Genomic DNA, 21,706 nt, shown 5'->3' with positions numbered 1-21,706 from the left:
TGTTCTGAAACTTATGCTGATAATAAGTGAGAAAATCTGCAAGAAAAAAAAAAAAAAAGAAAAAAGTTAACTGGGAAATACATACTAAATATCTAGGTGCCAAGGTGTGACATTCAAAAATAGAGAATATATTAAGGGATTTGAATTGCTGCAACAATCAGGGAACTCTAAGAAATGAGAATCATAATCTGTGATAATATATATCATCAGTTTGTTCTACTTAATTTTGTGCCAAGCAAATATGTACCAAAAAGTCATTATTCACATAAAAATACAAGTCTGGAGCAATGGCTCCATGATGGAAACAGGATTGTTAGTTAGATCAACTTGCTAGACTACTGACCTTGAACAATTGAGGAAAGTGTGGCACACTTGGAAAGGACAGACCTGAAATCTCAGTGCAGGGCTGGAATGGAGCCTGCTTAAATGTGTAGGATTCAAAATAAATCATAAATCATAGAATTGAGTTGGAAGGGCCTTAAGGACCTCAAAGATCTCAAAGCTCCATCCAGCTGTGCCTTGATCACTCCCATGGATGGGGCATCCACAACTTCTCTGGGCAGCCTGCTCCAGTGCCTCAGCACTCCCACAGTAAAGAATTTATTCCTAATGTCTCATCCATTCTTTCAGCTTAAAGCCATTTTCCCATGTTCTATCACTACAGGCTCTTGTAGAAAAATCCTTCTCTGGGTTTTCTTACTGAAGGCTTCTCTAAGGTCTCCCTGGAGCCTTCTCTTCTGCAAGCTGAAGAAGCAGGAGCTTTGTCTGCTTCACAGAGGGTGGCTCAGAAGGGACAGCACTGCCAGATTTGGAGGCAGGAATGCTGGCTGCCCCCTCACCTCCCAGCCCTCCTGCCCAGCCCAGCTCCAGGAGGTGCTCCTGGGACACTCCCTGGAGAGCTGCTCCCTGTGGTTTAGTCAAGCACACCTTAGAGGGAGGATTTGCCCACAGTTTACACTTATCATTTGTAACTCTGGCTATAATAATGTTTTAGTGATGTGGATGTTTTCTTCACATCAGGGAGTGTTCCTCTTTATTAAATAGGTTGATTTTCTTTGAAAGCAGCCCCAAATCATCAATTATCAATGAAAATTTAACCAGTTATCAACTTTTTTTCCCAAACAATAGGTTTGTGATTTTGAGGAATTTTTGCCAGCTGTTACACGGGAAAGAATTCTGTCCATCAGATTTCTCTGTGGATCTTTGATTCTTATTTTATTAAGTACCTTAACTACCTAAACTCTTACAGTTATTTTTCATGAATATAACTGTGGCTTCAAGCATCTGTACTGCAAGTAGTTCAAATGAAGGATTTAGGGAGATGTACCATACAGCCATTATTCTGAAAAAGGTGGCTCTGCACAATGGAGCTAATCAAAGTAGGGTCAGGACCTTGGAGTCTCTGCATAGCGAGGTTTTTGTAAAGCCTCAATGCCTTCAGCAACACTCACAGTGAGAATGTTCCTAAGACATAAAATTACCTCTGTGTCCTTTCTAACCTGTGGTATTTTTCACTGTTGTTTCTGGGAACTAAAGGCTTTTCTTACAAGAAAGTATTGTTTAGTGCTGGGAAGCAGAATTTTTTCTTTAGTAATTTATCAGGAGGAGTATTGTCCTCCTTCTGCAGATGGAAATCATTGTTTGTTAGCAGACATTTCACTGACAATGTAGAGTCAGTGAATAATAGCAGGAAATAACACAATTTTGTCTGAGATTCTGCTCGTTCTATCATAGTAAAATTATTTTGATGTATCTTTTTTCTTCAAACTGTGTAAAATCCTTGAATAATGTTATATTTGTTGCATCATATAGAGAATATTAAATACATTAATTTCAGAGAACCAGGATGCATAATTCTGTTTCTGCTCTCTCTTGAGTGACATATGCCATCACGTAAAACAAATTCTGATGATTTGCATAGTTCTGCAGTTTAATCCAAAGCTCCTTGCTAATTAATAATATCTGAACTTAAATTAGCATATGATTTTCTATTAAAAAAATTCAAAACACTGTGACATAGTGTTCTGTAAGTAAGGGACAATATCTTGAATTAATTTCTGGCTAATAGGTTGACTCTCAATTTCAATAATTGCAAAGAAGCAGATTGGGTGATATTTAGGAGGCTGTTTAAAATGTTTCCCTTCCCTAATCTAAGCTAGTTTTTAGTTACATAAATTTGGGAAATATGATGCGAATGCTATGCTGAGGAAACATTTCTAAAATAAAAATAGCTTCAAGATCTGAAGTTTTTCTAGGAATTCCTTGACATTAAAGATCTTCAAAAATGTTTACAGAAGTTTTCTTCTCAGGATAGTTCCAATCTAAGTACCTGTATCTCGAAATGAACTAAATTCCTCATGCACTTTCAATTGATATTTTTCAATTGTTTCTTGTCTGCAAATGTTACATATTATTGCCCTACTGTTTAAGTGGTTTCCGTGTTGAATTGTAAATAATATTAACAGATGTTGCATGTTTTCAGTAAAAGTGAGCTCAGATTAACCTTACAAGCAAGCAAAGGTAAATCAGAGTATTTAAAATGAGATATGGGAGACATAAGTAGTAAATGTTTCCTAATTACTCCCTCAAGGACAATGACTGAGAGGAAAGGAGAGTTCAGTTTTTCTGCTCTGTAGGAGCAGTTTGCTTGCTCAGGATCTCCCTACAGCCTTTTTTTGGCTAGTTGCAATAAAACAAGAGGAAAGCTCCTGAGAAAATATGGTTTAGGGAAAATAATGTTTTCTAAGCAGTTTATCTTGTTTATGGATTGATAAGGAAACGATGGTATCTGTATCTTGCAGATTTGTTTCTCCTTTAGAATGACATGAATCAGCAGAAAATTTTCAGGAAAATTATGAGCTGAGCTCGTATTTTCTTATTGTGCAGGGATTTTCCAAGATGTATCCTAATAATCAGTGAAAACAAAAGATTAAGAAAGAAGATTTTGTGATGCTCCCTCAAATTACAGTTGATTTTGCAGGCTATCCTCTGATATCTATAGATTTAAGGACTTGGAAAGTGGAATCATAGATGTATAAAGATATATTTATATCCTGTTCTTGAACAATTGTGGCCTTAGGCACTTCTGCTTACAGGAATAAGCATTCACCAGATGGCCATGTGGCAATCCAGCTGTTCTCTTCAGCCTGAATTCTTTTGAAGGTGCTTGTCCTGGGACAAATTTGGTGAAAGGCATATTAAATGTTACATAATGAAGGTAGGATTAAGGGGAAAGTTCATATTTCTATTCTTAAGCCACTTATGCTGAAATACTTGGGTTGAAATAAAATGTAATGAAACATAAATTCTGTAATAAGAAAAGATGGTTGCCTTGCCATCTTTTTATTTTATTTGTATTTGTTTTCATGAGACCAAAGGACTGAAAACAAATTATGGAAATGGAAATTTATTGTATAAAAAATGCATAAACTGCATATTATTTTATTTTCTAGCTTGCATTTGCAAAGTAACATCTCAAACAAGCCCAAATTAGGTAGAAAAATCACAGAAAAAAGTTTCTTTCAAAGCAGAACTTCTACCTTGTTACTCTCTTTAAAAAATAAGCTGTTGACTGATGCCAGGACTATATGAAGTTCAAAAGATTTTGAGTGCAGTGGTGGCAGAAATGGCATGTGAGCCACTTGAAGAATGGAAACAAATACAGGAAGTATGCTTTGATTCAGTTTATCCAATGTGAGTAGGATGTACTTGTGTTAGAAAACAAATGGGCTCAGAAAAAGCAGAGTTATCACTCACACTGAGCAAGTGTAGGCTCACCAGGCTGTCCTACAAACAAGCTTAAGTTCACCAGGAGATAAAGGACTGGAGATACTGTTAAATGTAGTTGCACAGCAAATTGGGAAGTCCCTGGATACCTGTGTCTGCCCTGGCTTGAACAGCCCAGACTTTTTACAATGATCTGTGTCCCTGATGATGCATCTTCAGGAGACCTGACATGGTGCTGTGAGTTGCCAAAGGATTGCTGGTGTCTATTTTAAATGAATTTTCTTCTTTCTGTGTAAGACAGAATAGTTAATATGTGGCAGTCAAAAAGATCCTGGGGAGAGTGAGAAGATGTACATTAGAGTTCATTATTTGCCATCACATAGCCAGACTGTGGACCCGTCTCTCTAAAGTGAAACTTGGTGACTGACCTTGCTCTGTTTTAAATAGCAGTTAAAATTCTCATGGAGATCAGCAGCATGAAAGGGAAATTGGATAGTAAATGTTTCAAATAAATAATTGGAAGAGCTTTGTTTTATTTGCCATTTTGGATACTTTCCTGAATTCTTTTCACATCAGAAAAAGCAGACTGATTGTTGGATATCCTTAATTACCCTTAATTATGATGGCAAGGTTCTTCTTTTGAAGCTCTTATTTATTTACCTTCATATTATGTAGACTCATATTTCTTCAGGGTCTTGGCTTTTTTTCAAAACCTGTTTTCGAAACCTGGGAATATTCTGTTGGTTAGAGAAATGCATTCTGTAGTTTACTTATAACTTGTTGCAAGGCATCAGCTCTTGTAACAAGATGAAGTTCATCCACAGGACATGTAAGATTTTCCATTCCTTCCCGTTAATAAAGTCAATTATAGCCATTTCACCCTAGCCATGTACTGCACCTGGGTCTCTCTTTTACCTCAATTAATCTGTCAGAATCAACTTTATTATCCCAGCTGTAAAAACTCCTCCTGAACATCCCAATTATCTGGATAAATAATAGAAAGCAGTTACCTTCTCTTTTAAACATGATGTCAGGTTATCAAGTAGATGAGGCATACCACCAAAGGGGTTCATGGTGTAGCTATACTGTCATGTCCCAGAGTCCTGTTTCAATTATGTTTCTGATTTGATGTAGAAACTCTATGTGTAATGATTTTAAGGTAGTTTTTGATAAGATATTAGGAAAGACCTGCTTGGCCATCATAAACTGTATTTTCACTCCAATATGTAACACAGATTGCCTTTTAAGAATTTTTTGTAGTGATGTTTATATTTATTCCTCTCATGATTTCTTTGTCTTTTACTTTATCTTAAGCAACAGTTTTTCACACGTTGTGTTTTTCAAAGAAGAGATGGGATTTTAAGTGATATCTTTGTGATTTTGAACAGTCTGGAATAATGTAGTAACTTTATATATTCCAGCAGAAAGTTTGCAGTTCTCTCTCCTTTAAAACTTTTTTTAATTAATTCCTGACATTAACATTTAGTTCCTAGACTACATGAAAGTATCTTTGTAAATTAAGTCTGCATCAATGACAGCTTGATTTCAGAATAGGTATTAGTGCAATTGAAATTGGAGGTTGCCTTGATGTTCCGAAAGATATTGCATGAAAAAATCCGTTAGAGCAAAAGCTACTTGGTGTTTGAAAATTACTGCAGGAACATATTTTTTGACAGGAATAAAAACTTGTTGACAAGCTTATTTTCAAGACACAAATACTTAAGAGCTGCCTTACTGCTTCCTACTTTACCAAATATTTACAGGGTCTGTAAGTTCTCTTGAAGTAATACCAGAATATTTTCTATTGCTCTCCTGTATTTATTTAACATTGTGCACTTTTAAAGTTCTTTAAAGAATTACACCACATGCCAACATCTGTGAAGCTGACGATATTTGTCTTTTGATTTGGTTTGCCTCTGGACTACTTCCCTTTGGATTTCCAGTAGTCCCTAGGCAATGATACACTGGTGACTTCTGTATTACTTCTGCCCTTGCAGTTTGAACTCCTGGATCACCCTGACCTATAGGATGACGGAGTAATTTGGGTTGGAGAGGACCTCAAGAGCTGTCTAGTCCAACCCTTAGCAGGAGTCCAAAGCAAGACATTAACAAGGTTCATCAGGGCTTTAGCTGGTCAGGTCTTGAAAACATTCAAGGATGAGAACTGCACAACTTCTCTGGGTAACTTAATCCATTACTTCACTGTACCTATGGTAAAAATGTGCCTACTTATACCAGTCAGAGCTGCTGAGAATTGCTTGGCTCTGTCATTTTGACATTCTCCCCTGTATGATTTGATAAACTTCTGTTAGGTACTCCTATAGCCATCAATGCTCCAGTCGGAATGAGCCCAGCTCCCCCAGCCAGCTTGGTGGCCTTCCAATAAACTTAATCTAGTTTATCAATGTCAGTGTTTCACTTTGAGTCTCAAAACTGCTTACAGTATTCTAGATGCAGGCTAATGACTGCTGAATAGAGGAGAATAATCTCTTCTCTTGTTCTAGTTGTGCTCAAGTCAGTACAACCATGGCTGCCCTTCTTTCCTGCCAAAGCTCACTGCTGACTCAATCTTTTTAATTGTTGTTTTCCTTTTCTAATTTAGCAGTAGGATGCTTTTTGCTGCATAGCTTAGTTCCAAAGAGAAATCAGGTTTTAGGAACTCCTTTGTAAGACTGCATAGGTATTGGTTAGTGAAATTGATAAATAGATGACACCACACTACAAAGGGAAGGATGTGAAAACTTTTGAAGAAATTTTTTTTTCACGTGTTTAATAGAAATGTGAATGTTCCTTGTTATTAATGTTTGTGGTCCAAATTTATTGGAAATTTGGATGGTTTAGAAGGTAGATTTTGCAAATTGGAATACAGTCAGTTCTTTTTATTCGAGGTAGAAGTGAATTGGAATGTTTTGAATACTAAGGAGAAATCATTGCATAAGGAATGGGAATGATGGATGAATGCATAGAGAACCATTGTATATCCAGGTAGATTTACTGATCTGGGCACTGTACTGCTCAGAACACCACCACAGCTCTTTCCTTTATGTTAGTGCAAGGCAAGAATACCAGTAGAGGTGCAGAGGGCCAAGCTCAGGAGATCAAAGGGTGCTGAATACACAGCAAGAACTGGCTGAAGAGAGAGCAGTTGGAACAAGGCCAATATGACTCATCAGAAGAAAATGATGGGGTTAAAAAAGTAGGATCCAAGAATTAGGAATAAAAAGGAGGAAGATAGGATAGGATCCAGGACTACAATGCAGAAGACAAGAAAAGCAGCCAGGAATAAATCTAAGGTAGAGTGGCTGCAGCTCCGTTTTAAGAAGCCCAAGGCATTATATCTCATTATATGCCTAACATCTAATACAAGAGCAGTGCAAGAATTAATCTCCTGAGGGACAGCAGTGTGCCATGCCATAGCTGAAGCAGAACTGGCAAAGACAGGCCTGGCTGGCCGTACCTCAATTTTCTTCATGGATCTTGATAGAAGTGACAAATGTAAAAACAGATTATTGAGCTGGCTATGTATAAATTACATAAAAGGGGAGATTAATCATAGCCTTCATCTTGAGTTTGTGTGTATGCAAGCTAAAGATAAACATATATTGTATGTACTCATTTGTGTGTGACATTTTGCAAAAAAACAGCTGAATTTTTTGTTTGACATAAATCTAATGTTGTTGCTGTAATTATTAGTAAGTATTTGGCTTTATTTTTAATGCCAGACTTCATTAGGCAGCCATTATCAAAAGTTTTAGATATAATCAAACAATCCAGTAACATTCATTCAAATGATGTGTGGTAATAACTAAAATTTGCAATGCCTTTAGACGTTGTGAATTCACACTAAGAGGTATAGAACATTTCAAACTGCTGTGCTCTGGCTGCTTGAGAGCTTTTGTTAGTGAGTCAAAGAACTATTGAAAGAGTCCAGAATGGTTCTTTAATCTTCTGGTAGTAGCACAATAGTCAATTGTCTGAAGCATCTTCCCAACATTTTGATCACTATAAACATTGACCAGATTTGTATGTCCCTATGTAAATGCTAGTAAATAAAAACTGATGAGTAGCTATAAAAAAAGAAAAGATAATAGAATAGAAAGACATTTAGAAATCACTGACAATGTCAATTGCCTGGACAGTTGCGTGACTGTATAGTCCAAGATGGAAGACTAGTAACAATAGAGTAAAGCAAAATGAAACACTTTAAACTCCCTTTGAACTAGAAGTTCCAAACTACTTTCTTTGCAGAAATAAGAGCATCAGTGTCAGAGGAGCTGCAGCTCTATGTGTCCTGTCAGCCATTTACTGGTAGTTCACAAATAAGTCAAAATGTTTGCAGAGGTTGTTGTATTAGGAAGCAGAGTGGGTATTTGCTTTTCAGCTATAATAATAATGAATTTGTCACTGAAGGACAGCAATCTCTTGAAGTTAAAAGGCATAGGCACTAACACCTAATTGTCCTTTTGTTGGGCTCTCCAGTTGATTAATATATTAATGCAGATAAAAATGCTTTTTGAAAGTTTGGAATAGTTGTTTGATAGAATCTGTAATAAAGAAATTATCCTCATTCTTCAACACTGCAAAATACAACAAAATCATCTTACTATTAAAATTACAAAAGCGACTTTTAATTAATCCCTCTGCTTTCAGCAGACTTCCTATTTTTGAAGCAGCTTGAAGAGGTTGGGTTGACTGCTTAATGGGTTGTAAAGTCCAGAATGTTGCCTTTATTATATGAGTCTTTATTGGGGTGGAAATGAAAATTTAACCATATTCCAACAAAAGAGGCCTGTATTTCCAGCCTGGGGAAAGTCAGAACATAATTTTCCTACTGTTGTGGCTGGTATTTAAAAAGAAAAAAAAAAAATATAATCTGAAAGAAATTTTTTAGCTAATCTTTATAGTGTGCGGGTACATTTCACCACACCCTGGACCAGCTAATTGTTCAGCCCAGGGGAGGTGTGATGCTCATTACTCTCCTTGCACTGGTGTTTTCTGCTGGGGGATATTGCAGCACACAGGGTAGCTGCTGGAGCCAAGGGTTGAATCAGTGGCCGTGCTGATCCAGCCATGGGGGCTGCACTTCCCTGTCAGTGTGCAGTCTGATGGTGCAAATCCTGCAGCACAGGACATAGGGACAGCACTGCAGGGGCATGGGAAATGATATCGGGTTTTCAGATTTAATGGGGGCATAGCACTTGGTTAAAAATTACTGTTTCTAGTCCAATAGTTGATCTTGTCATACAGTGGGTGACATTTAGAAAAAAAGAACGTGAAATATGGAGGAGGAAAGGAAGGAAGGAAGGATGTGAAATATATGAAGATGTAATGTCTTGGGGCAACTTTAACCACACAAAAACTGAAAAAGCAATAGCACAAAAATGGTTGCCTTTTACAGTTAGAGAATATGACACGGAGGAACCGAATACTTTTGAAAAAATGAATATTTGCACAATGGAAGTGCCATTTTACTCTTGAGGCAGACAGCAAAGCAGCACTTCAAAAGCTGCCTTGTATAGAACTGCAATTTAAGAAACAAATGCAAAACTAAAATGCCAGCATGGTTTCTGTCAGCAATATGGTTCCTTTGGTCTTCTGTGCTGGAGTTACAGAAACACTAACGTGCAATACACTACTGTAATCCATTTCCCAAACAAAATTAAGTCAGATGTAAGGTTAAAAGTACACCTCAGCAGCAGAATAAAGGGTAATTGAAGCAATTAATGAGTGAATATGAGGTATCTGAACTTTGTCCAGCAAGAAAAACAATTTAATTTCATTTACTAGATGTTTCCTTGTAGGCAGCTAGCTGAGACAGTAACTCAGACAAGCTATAAACAAAACCTTTAAAAAATGATGTATATTAAGACATTTAGAATTAATGAAAGGATCAATTAACTTTCCCAGTTTTAATCTTAAAACATCCTGAAACTGTAACAGTAAAATTATATTTCAGTGACATTAGTCCCAACAAAAAGCATTTGATGGGAAATACCTTTATGTACTAGAGAGAAAACAGAGATAAGGTAATGATTTAATGATCTTTTTTGACATTCTATTTCTAAAATTATTTACTTTTAACTTGCATTTCTTGTTGAAACAATTCTCAGTCTTCGCTATATATCACTAGATTATTACTATTGCATTGGTTAAAAAAAAACCAATCCAAACCAGCACAAGTTTTTTTTATTTATGGAAATATCTGATTTCTTATATACAGCACATTGCTTTGCAATAGCTTAAAAACTGACATTCTCTAGGTGTGGAAATGAAACAGAAAATCAAAACTATGTGTTTTTGACTTTGTGTACTGCAGAATTACTCTAGAATAACTTTGTGCAATGCTGATTCTGTTTGCAAATTCATGTTCCATTCAGAAGGGCTCATTTCCATGGACTGCTGAGCAAGTGTAGGATCTGCAGGCTGAGGCCTGTTGTTCTGAGTCACCACACCTTATATCTATCCCCCAACTGCAGTAGGATTAGCAATTCCACCCCTGATTTCCACGGGATGCTCTCCCGGCGCAGAGCCGCGCCAGCAGGAGCCCAGGTCACACAGGGACTCGTGTCCTGCCTGTCCCTCGGCTTGGGGGGAGCAGTGGCAGTGTGGCCATGGCAGCACAGGGTTTGCCATCTGCCTGGGGGCTCTGACAGTGCTCGAGAGCTGAAGGCAGCTCTGTGTTGCCTTTTCCATGGTGTGTGATGGTAGCCTGGTGCACCAGGCTGTACTGAATGCAGAATTATCCTAGGGAAGGTTAGGTGGGGGGGATAGGACTCAATACATACACATTTCTCTAGGCATAACTATTTTTTTATTTCTCTAAAGTGCTAAGTAGTTGCTCTTTTAAAAGAAGTTGCTGAAAAGGACACTCCTTTTATTCTGGTTTTATGTTCCATTTTCTCTGATGATTAGGACAGCTGTTTAATCATTGCTTTTACATTTCCAGTTGAATATATAAGTAAGAATATGCACTGTCTTCATCATCAAGTGCAAACATTTAATGGCATCAATAGTACTAGTCGGTAAATATTAAAACTTCTGAGTGTTATAATCACAGAGGCACTCTGAGTTTACAGGTGGCTAAGTTCACTTTCACACTTAAAAGCTGGGAGGGACTTGAGTAGTTGTTGTTGAACACAAGTATGGTAAATTAGTACAGATCAGGAAGAATGATAAAGATTGGTGTAGAATGTGCAACCATTTTTGTAAGTGTGAGTTATGACTATGATTGGTCATTCTCTGCAGCAGATGTATGGTCTAACTTGCATTTTTTCTTGTTCATTTCCCTGTCTTAAAATGAGCAAAGTAACCTACTATTTCTAAGTGTAAAAATAATTTCTGAGAAAAGGCACTGAAATGCTATTTTGAAATCCTATTTAGATATCTCTGAAATCCTGTTTAGCTACTGCACAGTCTTTCAGAATATTTCCCACTGTAGCATTCCTGGTAAGAGAACAGAAATGAATTATCTGTGTAGTTTATGAAAGACAGTTCTAAAATTATAAAAGAGGGAAAAATTTAATGGATAAACCTGGACATCCTCCTCTTCTGTGGTACTACACAGGTCTGCCATTTTACATTATGAATTATTTTCTCTATGTGGCTGAGTACAATGTTGCTATCCCCAAGAGTTCAACAAGCCACTGATGTGTTAGGTAGATTATTTTTCCCATTGTTTTCATTCAGTCCTGTCTTTGCTGCTCTTCATATTTTTCTGTAATGTCTTATTTCCAAACAATCACCTGGTGATCATTGACAATGCATCCTGAAGTTCTGTTTTCCTGAAAAAAAGATTAACGATAGCAGCCTATCAGATTTCTGCATACACAGAAATGCCTGCATATGAAGAGAAGGAAAAGTATCTTTCTGCTGTTTATTATATTTGCATATAGTGTCATGCAGAGTGGCATAGATTTAACATTAATTTAGTGCTAATGTGTAACAAAACAAATGGCCATGGTATTTTGTTTTAATTCGGATCTAAACTGAATACTTCTGCATGATACTGTCTTACTGCTGATCACCAGTCACCTGCTTGATCAACAGTCACATGTTTGATATTACTGTTAACAAGCTCAAATACCTTCGTGATCTTTTACTTTCTGAGCCACATGTACATTTTTCCTACAAATCACCTCTAGTCCAGTCCCATCTTTTCAGACTTCCCAGCCCAGCAGTTCAGCAAGATGCAGGTTTGTTTGCACAGCTGCAACATTGCTCTGCCTTGATTTGATAATTTTATCTATCTATTTACTTGGGGGAAAAAATTAACATTTGTCAGTTAGAAGTTCTTGTAAACAGGCTAGGCCCCAAAAGACACATGTACTTTATAGATAGCATGCAGCACATTCTGTCTCCTGTTTAATCTTTCATGAGCTCAGGAAACATAGGCAAATCACTAATCTCTCTGCTTTCCTTTCTGCACTGTTGGTTGTGGTAAGAATATTCTATGAGGATTTAGATGTCTTTTCTAAGCTTTGTGAAACTTTTGGACAAGCTGGAAATTTTGTACAATTTGAAACTGAGGAGCTAACTTGACTGGGATAGCAAAGCAGGATAAAATTAATAGAAATCAAGACACAACTTCTATTCTGTATCAGGACAAGCTATTTTAAAAGCTCACGCGTGTGGTGGCAAGGGCAGTTTAGATAGCAGGAGGAGCCAGGTCCACAGCTGGTCTGTGGCGGCGTGTCACAACAACACCGTGTTTTGTCCCTTTCCCTGCAGTATCGGGCGGGGCGGGATCCCCACCGGGGCTCAGACAACGTGTCCAACAAGTCCTCGGACAGCGATGTCAGCGACGTGTCGGCCGTGTCGCGCACCAGCAGCGCCTCCCGCTTCAGCAGCACCAGCTACATGTCGGTCCAGTCGGAGCGCCCCAGGGGCAGCAAGAAGATAAGGTGAGCACCGCGAGTGCAGTGTCAGCTGCAGCTCTGTAATTTTAGTAATGGAACACGTACCAATATTGCTATTGGACATTGGCGTTTTGCTTAGAATGACTTTCGCAGGGATTTTGCAAAATACTGGCTTAAGTGTCTTTTTTATCCAATACTTTTGAAGTCTTCATGGAATTTGTTTTTAGGCAAGTTTTGTTGTCTTGGATTATCTAACATACACTGGAATAACAAACATATGTTAATAACATAATAACATAAGCTATATAGACACACGTTCTGAAAACCATTTTGTAAAATATACTTAATATAGCTGAAAAGGCAGTTTAACTTGAAAATTTGTGCCAACAGAGCCATCTTATTTTTCTTTTAAATAGAATGCCGAACTTTTATAGTTGTGTTATTTAATACTTACACAGACCAATTCCATTTATTTAATACTTACACTAGTCCAGTTTAACTGTAGGTATACAATCATTGAGCTGCTCCCCAACAAGATGTACCTTGTGTATCTGTGACCAAAACACAGCACGTTCTTTGCCTGCACCCTGTGTGCACTCAGAGGAACTTTGGCTTTCATTTGGTGAATAAATGAAAGATAATTTTTCTAGAAGGTGTAACCCACCTCCATCACCTATAGTAATTCTCAGAAAATTGTCCTCTTGAAAGAAAGCATTTGCAAAATTTAAGCACCTGCTCATATGAACATTGTTGGGACCACATTGTTTTTGTCATACATTTCTTTCTAAATATGAGGTATGCAAGTTTTATTTTAATAGGGACTTACTAAAAAGGTGTTCCAAGGGTCTCTAGTGTAGGCTGGGCTCCTAGCCAGCATGACTTACATTATGTCTGCTTCTATCCTTTAGTTTTTATTTCATTTCTTTTGCATTTCCTTCATGCATGCTCTTCTCCATGACCTTAACTTTAATTTATTCTTTTCTTTTTCTTTTTGCATGCCTTTTTCAATGTTTGTTGACTTCAGAGGGACAAGGGATATAGAGGGGAAAAAAGAGGGAGGGCTGGAAGGGGATGAACCAGATGAAGTATTTCCTGAGGAGGAAGAAAAACAGGAGGAGGAGGAAAAAGCAAAAAAGGAAGAAATAAATGAAAAAGGGGAAGGGCAAGAGGTGACAGAGAACTGTGATAAGGAGGAGATCAAAGAATCAGGGCATGATGAAAAAGCTCAAGAAGACCAAACTGAGGAAGGGAAAGAGGATGACAGGTAAAATATATTTCTGTTTATATAGATCTATTCTTTCTCCTGTAGCAGAACCCTACTTATCTTCCCTTTTTATTCCCTTTGCTTGCTTATTGCTTATGCTCTCTACAGCTCTTTTTTTTTTTGTTTGTTTTTGCTTTCAGTCATTATGCTTTCATATTTTATCAAGTTTCATTCTCAGCTTCAATGAACTTGTTCTGTATACCAAATGAGGCAGCATACCAACTTGACTCATTAATATGCATACAACTGCAGCATATTATTTTTTAAATTAGTTTAGACTAAAGTTTGGATTTGATTGTAATAAACAGTAGAAATTGTAAGCTTCTTTTTTTATTTCCTACATGAATTATTATTTAATGGAAAAATGTCTTGTTTGAGTGGAAACTCAGCAACATAAAAATTTTCTTTACCTTTATTTCTGGTCATAGTAAAGAAGAAAATTTGGGGGTTTTTTTTCCAGTCCTCTTTGTGGTGCATACTGATTGACAATCAAAGCAGAGTCTTCCTTTTCCTTTTTTTTGTTCCATGTGAATAACTGCCAAGGATTGCTGTATTGTGGAAGGGTCATGCACTTCAGCTGCTGTATTGTATCCAGAAACATTGCAGCACAATTGGCTCTGGTTTTATCAGATAATATTCTAGAATTATACGTTTTGCCACAAATCCTTAAAACAATGTAAATGACATTTTGTATTGCGAAATCCATGTATGTGGCATTGAGAGAAATACAACATTCCTTCTTTCTTCATTAGAAAAAATATGTTTCAGATTTGATGAATATTCTTGAACCCATTCTCAGCCACACAAGAATGTGAGAAAATCTCAGAAAAAATACGTTTTCTTTTAGCCTGACAATTCTGCACTACCTCTAGATAATTTATGCCTGTAAAATTGTGCTCATATACATTGGATAAGCAATGAGCAATCTATGGAATCCATTTTCTTTCTTTGCTACAAACTTATAAATGTACATAAATGTATGTATGCTCCCATACATAACATACTCTAAACAAAGGGGATACAAAGAGAGAATCAAAATGCCTAGTGTATAGTCTTGGGTGATATGAACTAACATAGCAATACTACTGCCTTTATATAATGTGCCATCACTTCTTCAATCATGTTCATGCATTTTAGATTTTAACAAAAATAGGTGTTCAGAACCAGCTGTCTTTAAGAGTGCCTTGCACTGGTGTTACGGGTGAAAGGATTATTTAAAGACCTTTTTCTTTTCCATTTCCCACTAATTTCCCAGTCTGATGGATCTGAAAGTCCTGTCTTTCAAAAGCATGACTCTCTTCCTGGTTTCTAGATTTCACTCAAACTGGTCTCTAGCCAATATGCTGTCCCCCACAGAAAGTAAAGTCCTTTATGGGAAACAGCTCCTTGTTTCCTGTGCCAGCTCGTTCTTCTGGTTGCCAGCTGCTCTCTGCCTTCAGGAGGAAGTTACACAAGTCACTATCTATAAAGAAATAAGATATTATTAAGTAACTGTTGTGTAGTGACTTTTGTTTGTGCTAGATTTTTTTCTCCCCACATGGAAATCAATCTCTAATATTATTTGCCCACTTTGCACATATTGACCACTTTTAGCATGCAAACTGTGAATAAACAAAAAAGTTTCTATTCACCTTCCTTTCCCATGGTAGAGTCAGGGTTCATTTTTTAGTATTGTCTGAACATTTTTCTAGGCTAAGAACCAAACAGAAAAGTCAGATTGATTCCTGGGTAGGGGCAGCTATAGGTATGTATACATATTTATATATACACATAGTTGTGTCTCATTAACATGTTGAAATATTATGGCCTCTGTATTCAGTGGACAAGCCCAAAGGCAGGATCAATTGACAGCATTTTTGATAATTCAGTGCCTTCTGCTCATTTCTCTGGCAATTTTTAAAATAACACATACTTGGCAATTTGTAAGATAAAGTAATGACTTCAGCTTCCAAAAAAGAATGTTTTTAGACCCACAAGTATTGAAAGTGATCAAACATACAGTTAAACATATTAATAGGTATTGGAGAGACCCAGCAGAACAAAGGTGGCCAATTTTTCCTTGATAGAATAATAAATTATCATGTAGGAAATATCAGATAGGAAATTATCACATAGTTCTTGAGATCTTGCCCTTGCAGATGGGAATTTTTAAGCTATATTTTTAATTCTTTCCTCATACCTCTTGATGTTACTGTGTTCATGTATGTTCAAGGGATGGTAATAGCCCAACTAAGGTCTTCAGCCTGCTGAGATCATGGGTGGTTTGAAATGGCTGCAAACACAGACATCCATCACTAATTCAGCCCATGCCTATTTCAAAGAGTACCTTGGCACAATAAAGGGCATTAGCTTTTGGAGCACTGAAGTACATTAAATCAGTTTATCTTTTTGTGGCAGAAATGGTTGCAGCATCAGATTTTACCTTAATTAAACCTTGTAAAACTAAACTTTGGCATATGCTTGACCTATAGGGAAATCATATTTGTGTTCTTTCTCTGCAGTACATGTTAGCAAACAAAGAGGGCTCCAGCTTTGCTCTTGAGTGTTTGTTATGTAGAGTTCACTGACTTTTTTTCTTAGTCCATCTCTTTGATAATCTCAGGGCCAAAAAGAAAGGCTTCTTAGGTATAATCTTTGATCATTAATACTTTTTATTGAAGGTAATCTGTTTAAGACTGCTCTAAATTTTATCCTTTCTTAATATTTTCCTAAATATCAATCCTAAGTATTGATTCTGATGGTCACAATAGTTTTGTTTTACTACGTGAATACACAGCAAATGTAGTCACAGAGCAGGATTTCATTGTTGAAATACAGTAGAAAAATAAACCTTCTGTTCCAAGCACACAGAGTCTAAATCATGAAATAAAATATAAGTCCAGAGAGGGAAGCACAGAAGAACAATGAGATGTTCCACATGATGGAGATAGGTACAACACAGTGTTGGGAACATCTTGACAACAGAGAATGGATGCTAAGAAGAGATTTGAGGAGAGAAAATAAGTTATCATTGTGAATGTTTCTGGAGAGCTGTTTTCAAGCATTTGAGACCTTGAGGACAAAACATGAGGTGCTTGCTAAAAATATATCAAGTGTATGAGTGGCAAGTTTGATGATCAGGACTTGATCTTTCAGTCTTGAATGAGAGATAATTGATAGAAACAAGTGCTAAGGTATTGGAAATAGGGATGAATTATGTACAACTGTGTAAAAGAGTGTAACTTTTTACTGATGTGTGGAGGAAGATAAGACATCCAAATAGAAAGGTTATGAAACTTATCTTTTCTCTAGTATACTGGAAGGGGTTATTGGGTAAATTGCCAGGGCTGGAGAAAAGCACTGCAGTATCTGTCATTTGAAATGGTGAGAGAGAGAGTGTGGACAAAGCAATTATCTGTGTGGGTGGACAGAGAGGGCAGAGATGGGAAATAAAAAGCATGTGCAAGCCACAGAATTTTGCTATGTATTTGGAAGGAATCAGTGATATCCGCGTGAAGAAAGAATGTGAATTCTAAAAGATGGTAGAAGGGATAGAGCTGATTAAATAGGAAGATGACACAACCAAGAAAGGAAAATTTGTAGTGGAAAAATGCAGCTGGAATGTAATTTTTCAGAGCACTTAAAAATTCAAAAAACAGAATGCAATGTATGGCTTTAAGTAATGTGTTTCTTCAGATACAAAACCTTTTCTCTTTCTAAAAGTTCTTTATGCTTTTTGTGTCCCATCCTTTGTTAGGTATGAAGATTAATTTCAAGTTCACCTTCTAGTTCTAGTTCATTCAGTTAAAAAAAAAAAAAAAAAAGACTTTAGAGAATTTAATTTGTAGGTCTTAAAACTGATTCCTGATGAGTATTTGTTCCTTAGTTTTTCATTAAACTGTAATTTCAGTATTTCAGATTTTATGACCCTTCCACTGTGACTGCTGCAATTAACAACTAAGTGCAGTATTTTTCTGGAGGAAAAAGCATGTAAATGCATTTTTTGCAAGCTCCTTCTCAGGGCTGGAAGCCAGTAATAGTTTTGAAAGTCTTTATTCTGGTAAAAAAATATAAAAAACAGTACAAAGATAATGGACACTAAGAATCCATTTGCAATGTGTATGTGCACTATTGCAAAAGCATTTCAGTGATTGCTTCAACTGCACAACTAGATGAAAGAAGTTAATTGTATCTAACCTTTGTAGCCAAACAGGCCACATATTTGGAAGAGAAAATGGTAGTCTGAGACTCTTTCCCCACTGCATTGATCAGAATTGCAATACAGTAGTCTGTGCTTCCAACTGAGATAGATAGATAGATAGATAGATAGATAGATAGATAGATAGACAGACAGATAGATAGATAAAGGTTCACTCAGAGTAATTTCTGCCATGGAAGGAGAGAGAACTTGGGTCCAGTTATGTCAATGTTCATGTAGATTTTTCAGGGAAAGCATGCCAGCATGCAGCTCTCAACAGAACATGTTGGTCTACCAACTTTTCCAGCATGACCAGAGTGATCTTGCCATTCCTGGGATGAGAATGGCAGGTTGCATGTTCACCAGCTCTTTTCAGCTGCAAAACATTGCATTACCCAGGCTGTTGGGGCAGGTGTGATGCACTTGGTCCTTGAACAGGAAGCAGCAACTTTATTTTGTGTCTCTCTGACATAACTCCTCTGCACTCTTATGACTAGATAAGCAGAGCTGCTTACATATTGCCTGTTTGTGTCTTCAAATTCAGAGGACCTAAAAAAAGAGGTTTTTTCAGTCAGTTTCCTAGTATTATTGATCTGGGTGGAGTCTGTTAGGAGTTTATGAAAAACTCTTGCCCATTTGAAGCATACATTCAAAGCCACTACTTTTTAATGTAAAATTTTTGCGTTTAGTTTTCTACAGAAAGGCAAATATTCAAAAGCTATAAATCCATAGAGCTACTGGGTCTGTACCAACACACAGGGACAATAATTTGGATATTTCGTTTTTAAAATGTTCATAGATGACATTTAGAAGAAAATTATCTGTAGCTTATGGAAAAATATTGTGAAAAAATATGCAAAAGATCAATGGTTCCAAACAGAATTGTATTAACAAATATATTTGTTATGAAATCTGCACTGAGAATAGAATAAAAATAATTTAAGAAATCTAGTAAAGTCACCTGTTTCTAAGTTATTTGTCACTGTCTAAAGAACCCTTGGAGACCTGTTTTTCCTGTTACTTTGAAGTAAATACAAAAGATATATAGGCTCCTTTACAGTTAGTAAATTCATTTTGATACACTGGGATATAAGAAATTAATGAATTTGAAAGTACACATTATTAACAGCTGAACAGTAAAAATAAGTCATTTGGAACAGTCTGCAGCTTTGATATAGGGCATCCAGCAGGGAACTCAGACATTTTTGCTTTGACTGCAATGCAATATCTTTGAGACTGCTTCCCTCTCCACGAAATGCAGCCTGTACTTTTACCTCTACTGAGCCAGCTCTGACCTGTGATCCAACAAGCACTGATGCACTCATTAAACACTTACTAAAGTTTATTTTAAAACTGTGCATCAGTAGTTTAAACAAAACATAACCACAAGAAATGCAGGAAAACTTTGCAGGCATATAAGGAATCAGAAATGAAGGAAAAAATTAAAATGAGGGTTTGAAGCAAATATAAATGTTGAAATTAGCTTTTGCATTTTTAAGTGGGTTATAAAAAGACTCATTTTCTGAAAATATTTAAAGCTAGATTGAATCATAAAGTTTTCAATAGACAGACTTTTTATCTTTTTTTTGTACAGGGTTGAGCACAACAGATCTGGAGACAAAACAGCAACAGCAAAAACTAGAAGTGGTGTAGAAACTTATAAAAACAAGGGATTAAATATTGAAGCTTATAAGGCTTTTCTTTCTTGGACATTATGATTGGACAGATATGGCTCTGTCTTAGTGATGTATGTTTTCACTCTTTTTACCTGACTATTACTTTTATAGTAAATAGTAAACTTCTTCTATTACTTTTAATAGAAGAGTGACAAAATTCTGTAAAATAAATACATATTCCTAAAAATGTACTTCATTAAAAATAATTAATAATCTTATTACTTAGCCTTCCAAGAAGTAAACATAAACTCCTTCATGTTACTTCTTAGAAGTATTTCTAAAATGTAGTTGCTGGATTTGTGCTGTTGCCTTTGAAACACGTTGACAGTCCCATCTAGCAAGTACTGTGCTTTAACTAAGGAGAAGGGGCCCAGTGCTGGTTTTACAATTGTGTGCTTAATAACTAGGGAAAGATAATGCTCCACTGGTTGGGCATTGCCCATATATCTGATTTTAATGTCTTTTGACCAAACTTCTGAACATTTTCAGTAATTTCACTGTACCTGTGTGGTGTTCATGCTTCTCCTAAAGTCCATAAGGTGCTAGCTAAACCAGCTGGGGGATGTGTCATCAGGTAGCCCCAGCAGGAAATCAAATTTCCTTACAAATACCACTGAGAGTCCAGTGCTTCCCAGATAGCAGCCATAACATAAACATAATTCCTATGGAGGCCCAAGGTAAAAAAGAGGAAAATTACTTCAAACTTGCCTGGTGTGCCATGTACACATTGTCTCAGCAGGGCCATTTGGTCATAGACCTGCCTTCTCCAGCTCAGGTGGCAGGCTCGTGTTCAGAAAGATGTGAGACACATTTCCTCACATTTTCTTTTTTATGAGGGTCTTAAGTTTTCTGTATGCTTTTATAATTTCCCCCAGAGACCAAAAGTGACTCAAAGTCATTTTGTCAAAGTGACAGAAGTCAGCCAGGCAAGATCATGATGTCCCAGATAATGTCTCTGCTTGAAGTAATTATGGCTTCAGATCTCTTGCTCGTGTCCGTTTAGTTCTCGGTCCCAGAAGATCAATTCAGAGACATGCTATGAGTTTTGGGGATGTTAGCAGTGCCTATTCTGACCCTGATTTTTCAGAGTCCTCAAGAAACCTAGATGAAGAAGGATGAAGGAAATGTTAGAGTTGTTTTATTCTTTAGACCGCCACTGCCACATACATGTACATAAGCACTGAAACAAGTCTGAGCATCTTCCCTTTGTGCAGTACTAAGCAAAGAAATGCAGTCTTTCCTGGGTGAAGTATAGATGCAGCTATAGTGAGATCCATATTGCTAACAGCAATTTATTTAAAGCCTTTTCAAGATATCTGGCTCTTCCCTGAGTATTATGTGATTTTTCTCTTAATGTAATCTCAGTAGTGCATCCTGTCCAGTTCCCCCATGTCTGTCTTCCAAAGTTTTCTGTCGATGAGTTTTCTAAATAAGTAAATCTCCCTCACAGCAACTTCAGTTTAGCGAGATGATAAATCATGGTACTCCTTACCCTCAGTCAAAGCATGATGTTTCTTACATCTGTATATTTTTATGCATTTCAACCTTCAAGTCTGAAATTTTTCTCACTTTCCTGACTCAATTCTACATTGTTTCTCTGTTTATATGAGGTCTGGGACACATACTAGATTGAATGTCTGGTTTATCAATTCACTGCTTGCTTTTCATTTCACAGAGCTCTATTCAGCCCTTCAAGAAACAACACTGAGCAGCACTAAGCAAGTTTTCAGTGTAGATTTTGACTTAGCAGTGTTAATACAGGAAATTGGGCCCTCTCCTCCATCCCTGTTGGAAGACTAATTCAACATCAGGTTGGAACAGGCACACAACATTTAACTTTCAGATTACGTACATGCAAGGTGCTTTTCTACAGGAGAACAGACTTGGTTAAATCAGATTGCTCATGATCAGTTATAATTAAGCAAGCTAGTTGTTACCCACCTTCTACAAACACAACTGCTTCTTTGCCAGGCTGGGTTAAAGAAGATGCTTTCTAAACTCAAAGAAG

General features: G+C 36.9%; 1 protein-coding gene across 5 annotated transcripts in view; it reads left to right on the top strand.

Moving 5' to 3' along the window:
* Nucleotides 1–21,706, top strand: part of RIMS2 (regulating synaptic membrane exocytosis 2) — a 449,695-nt gene that overhangs the window by 360,485 nt on the left and 67,504 nt on the right. For 4 of the 5 annotated variants that reach the window (XM_056484738.1, XM_056484739.1, XM_056484741.1 and 1 more), the window contains one exon: nucleotides 12,454–12,626. In XM_056484738.1, coding sequence (XP_056340713.1) covers nucleotides 12,454–12,626 — 173 coding nt within the window. Of the gene's footprint in view, nucleotides 1–12,453; nucleotides 12,627–13,605; nucleotides 13,846–21,706 lie in introns of all 5 variants that reach the window. The other variant, XM_056484743.1, reaches the window with a different exon arrangement.

The sequence above is a fragment of the Oenanthe melanoleuca genome, chromosome 2, assembly GCF_029582105.1.
Source record: "Oenanthe melanoleuca isolate GR-GAL-2019-014 chromosome 2, OMel1.0, whole genome shotgun sequence".
NCBI classification, from domain to species: domain Eukaryota; kingdom Metazoa; phylum Chordata; class Aves; order Passeriformes; family Muscicapidae; genus Oenanthe; species Oenanthe melanoleuca.
The sequence above is the reverse complement of the archived record's forward strand: the minus strand, read 5'-3'. Positions and strand labels throughout refer to the sequence as shown.